This window comes from Carya illinoinensis, chromosome 10 (assembly GCF_018687715.1).
Source record: "Carya illinoinensis cultivar Pawnee chromosome 10, C.illinoinensisPawnee_v1, whole genome shotgun sequence".
In the NCBI taxonomy this organism is placed as follows: domain Eukaryota; kingdom Viridiplantae; phylum Streptophyta; class Magnoliopsida; order Fagales; family Juglandaceae; genus Carya; species Carya illinoinensis.
Window position 1 is genome coordinate 771,060 of NC_056761.1, and position 4,609 is coordinate 775,668.

The window sequence follows — 4,609 nt, forward strand, 5'->3', positions numbered from 1 at the left end:
ATGAGATGAGATAAGATAATTTTAAATTAAAAAGTGACTTTCAAATAAGTATTTAGATAAAAGAGCATCTCTCCGTATGAATTGAGATGGGATGGTTATCTTTGAAAGCAAACGGCTCGTAAGGTATGATTTGATAGTGAGATGAGAATTTTGAGTTTTAAGATAAAATATTAAAGTATTATATTTTAATATTATTATTGTTTTGAGATTTGAAAAAATTAAGAAAAATTAAATTATTTATTATATTTTATATGCAAATTTGAAAAAGTTGTAATAATTAGATGAAAATTTAAAATTTTAGATGAAAAATTTGAGTGGCCAAACCAAATCCTCACAAATTAACGTGCATTGTCAAAGATCGAACACATGACAGACAATATACTTATCATGCTTTCGTTTTCAAAAGGCCCCTACTCCCCATCTCACGCGTTGTATATAATATAATAACATCATTTTAAGCCCTTCTCGATCTCTATCGATCTTTCTGTGTGGATGAAGAGTCGAAGACAACGACCAAAGCATTAGCTGGTCACTTCCATATACAAGGACTATATAGGTGTTGTTCTATGACCAGTAGTAGTACATCAAAACACAAAGACTACCTACTTAATTTGAAGGAGTCTGCAAGTCAATACTTTTCCAAAAGCTAGGTTGCCTTTTTAAGCTTTTTCTTGGAAGTCAAGTCTTGCTTTCCGTAACTCCGTTCAGTCATCTACATTGTATAACCATTTAATTAGTTGCTTCATTCTCGCAATAAGCAGCATTAATTTACTCACTCAATTTACACGTCTCACACACGGATACGGCCTAAAACTAATTGCTATCACTTTCATTATTCTTTTCATAATTCTTTTTATCTGGCCATGCATACTCTTGATCTTGTTTTTCTGATCTAATAAGGTATTATCAACCAGAAACTTTTTAATTTTTGAAAATTCTTTATTAAAGATGATCACATTAATCCAGCTTCCGCTCCCTGTGTCTCACGTATAGTCGCCGCGTCAATTAAGCGGCAGAACTTGATCATTTACCTGAGAATAAGATCGAAAGTGGAACACGTGAAAATCACAAAGGATCGCATGCATATGAATATTTAGGAAAACGATCAGTATAAATTTAATCCATATACACATGATTTCCCGCTAAAGCAACTACAACTGAATTAAACTCCAATAAACCACAAAGCAGTACTCCCTCTGATCAGTCCTTTCTCTCTGCGCACAGTATCTTACAAAATGGATCATGCTTACGCTGCTGTTAAGTTGCAGAACATGTACCGGAGTTTTCGCCACCGGCGCATGCTAGCTGACACCATTATAATGGAGCTCTGGTACGCACACATATATTATATGTATATATATATGCTCACTCGTAATCTGATCATCTCTACATAATTGGCTAAATATTACATCTTTCTGTTTGTTTATTTATTGAATGCTAACTGAAAAATGAGGATGATAATGAAGGGGGCACGCGATAGACTTTGCGAGACTGAATATCAGTACGACTTTCTTCTTCCAATGCATGAACGAGAGAAGTTCCAATACTCGGTGGACTCGAATTGGCTATAATGCTTCTATGGTAAATCTCATGCATATGACTACATATATATAGTACTATAATGTACGTAGGAGGGCTGAATATATAGTTCAAATTATCATTTCATTGTAACCAAAAAAAAAAAAAACTCCTTATTATAACCGGTGATCACAAGCAACCTAGCTAATTTAAGTTTTTTCATGTGAAAATGGAACTTTTTGGGTAGGTGGGCAGAGGTGTGTCTGAAAATGACGAAGCGCAAATATTGGCTTTTCAGCATTGGATTGAAGCTGTAATAGTTTCTGCCCTAAGCCCTCCTCTTTGCGTATACTAGTTTTGACCATCGATCTCCTTTTTCCTGGTATCAGTACTACTATATATGACTTCATCCATACTCATCATGGTATTTAATTTGAACCGTAGATTGATCCGCGGCATCGTTATGGACATTGCTTACGTTTGTACTACATCCAGTGGTGCAGGTCGAATGCTGGTAATCAGCCCTTTTTTTATTGGTAAGCCATTTCCCTACTTAAAGGAATATATAGTTATGAATTAAGGACGATTGCTATGCTTCAACCATTTACCAGAAAACAGACCATAAGCCAGAATAGGAAGGGAAAAAATTGGAACAAACCTCTTATAAAATATTTCGTAAATTAAAATCAATTCGAGGCCGTCGTTAATTTGTTAGGAAGGCTTATGGTAGTAAGGGATTGCGGCAGTTCGTAGCTTGAAGTTTTGATATTTTTTACTTTGCAGGTTGGATGTAGGAGATGGAAAAGTGATCGATCTCCCAGAATGCTCAAGATCAATGCTTCAACAACAGTGCGTGAAGTATCTTGGACCTGTATGTGTGCATTGATCCGCATAAAGTCAGATCTACTGTGTATTAATTTGCTTGATAAATGAAGTACCTGCAATTGAGGGCCCTACGTAGTGATCTCAGTGTGATTTTTTTTTTTTTAAATTTTAAATTTGGTGGAATTAGCTAGAGAGGAACCAATATGAATACATCGTTTCTGGGGGGAAATTTGTTCATAAACAAAGTGGAGGCGATCTTCATACACAGCTTGAAGGATCACGAGGCCTGGACAAGTGGATATTCGTTGTGAGCACCTCGGGGAGACTCTACGTCGGTAAGGTAAGAAATTATATTATTGCAAACATGGAAAAGGCATATATATATATATATATATATACACACATACGTACGTGCGTGACAAGCTGGTTAATTTCTAGCTGCAAGTATGTCATGCACCATGCGTACGTATATATAATATGCTGGTTAATTACATGATTTGTTATAATATCAAAAAACTAGTTACTTCCGAGATTCCACCGTGATCATAATTTATACATGATGAGTACAATTAATCCCACTCCTCTCTCTCTCTCTCTCTAACACATGATATTTGGTCATACCGTAAAGAAAGAAAAAGGCAGGTTCCATCATTCTAGCTTCTTGGCTGGAGGGGCTACAGTAGCTGCTGGAAGCCTAGTAGTAGAGCACGGAATTCTTAAGGTACTTGCAGTTCATACGGATTCATGCATGGTTATTGGCCGTACAAAATACAGGGGCTTCTAACCAATGTATTTCATGTGTTTTGGTATGGCATATATATCTAATCTCCTTCGATTATTGCTGTGATATATATGTTTCAGTCCATATCTGGAGATAGTGGACATTATCGGCCAACGGCCGACAGCATTTCCCGGTTTCTATCCTTTCTTAAACAACATGGAGCGAATCTTAATGAAATGAAGGACGTACCTCGATCGTCTCTCCCATGACCATGTTGCCTTTGGTTTGGTCGTCACGTTAGAGGTCCACAATTAAAGGCCGGGGAGATTGCTGCATGGAGTTCCATTAATAATATGTACGTACAACATGGTTAATTAACTAATTAAGTTCAAAAGTGTTCAGAGACTCTCCAGATGTGTTATTATTCAGTTTATGAGAGATCATTTGTAATTAACTTAATTATCTTTATATATATAAAGAGGCTATGAAACAGAAATTGTTATTTTAATAGAAGTTGTAAATGAAAGTTTGTATTTTTAACAGAAATGTTTAACGCAGTTAAATTTAATTATAAACGTCTATCCGTATTCTGTGAAAGAAAAAGCTGTACATTAATTATGCATGTCCGTTTATTGCGATCTCCATCTCCGATTTCAAGACGTCGATCTCCATCTCCGATTTCAAGAACAACTCCGTAGTCGCTCCGCCAGCTCTGGCTTCATCGATTCCATGAAGTTTGACCCAAGAGAAGCCAATAAATCCTCATGTGATGCCAAATCAAGGGTCTCATCGCCAATCTCAAACTCACCGTGTGACTTGGGTCCCCAGTGAATGCTTCGACCATTTCATTTTCTCACTAACCAATTAGAGCCTCGGATACTGGGTTTTTCCTTTCATTTTTTCTCCTCCCTTCCGTTGTTTACCTTTCCTCCTATCATTTTGGTATCGAATCAAAATCACTGACAATGACTTGAAAGGCATCTATTTTTACATCCATTCGGCAGGATAGGAATCCAAATCAAGGATCTCATCGCCAATCTCACGAAAGCCGAGATTGATCAGCTGGTAAAAACCAAAACTTCCTCATCCCGTGAATAGCACAACCGATTTGTGGCCGTGTCGTGTGGACGTTTCCAGCGAGAAAGTGGCTGACGATGGAGGTACGTGGGGTCTTGCTTCCTTTGACCGTGCTTTGTTTTGAGCAACAAAAATAGAGGTGTATACGTTTGTTTCTACGTGCAGGTGGTTGCCGTGCGTGGAGTTGGATAGTGGCTATCACACGGTGGCTGAGTAGAGGGGTGTTAAGGTGGTGCACTACTGGTGTAGTGACGCTACGGGACGACAGAGGGCTGGGCTGTGGCCGAGTTGTGGAGGTTGGCTTCACGGCAACTGGGACTTCCAACCAGGGTGGTTCTTGAATTTGGTTCTCCTCCAACCGAGGTTACTGTGTGGTGAATCCAGGCTAAGAAGGTGATGCGGCTTGGAGTGGCGTTGTCGGGCTTGAAGGAATTCGCGTGCAGTAGGCGAGGGAGCCTCAAATTCAAA

At 38.3% G+C, this 4,609-nt stretch overlaps 1 protein-coding gene across 1 annotated transcript; it reads left to right on the forward strand.

Moving 5' to 3' along the window:
- The first annotated feature begins 1,235 nt into the window (after positions 1 to 1,235).
- Positions 1,236 to 3,333, forward strand: LOC122279470 (IQ domain-containing protein IQM3-like). The gene is made up of 8 exons (XM_043090151.1): positions 1,236 to 1,330; positions 1,467 to 1,581; positions 1,766 to 1,831; positions 1,963 to 2,054; positions 2,302 to 2,389; positions 2,531 to 2,683; positions 2,972 to 3,064; positions 3,205 to 3,333. The coding sequence occupies exons 1-8, from the start codon at positions 1,236 to 1,238 to the stop codon at positions 3,331 to 3,333; spliced, it is 831 nt and encodes a 276-aa protein (XP_042946085.1).
- The last annotated feature ends 1,276 nt before the right edge of the window (positions 3,334 to 4,609 follow it).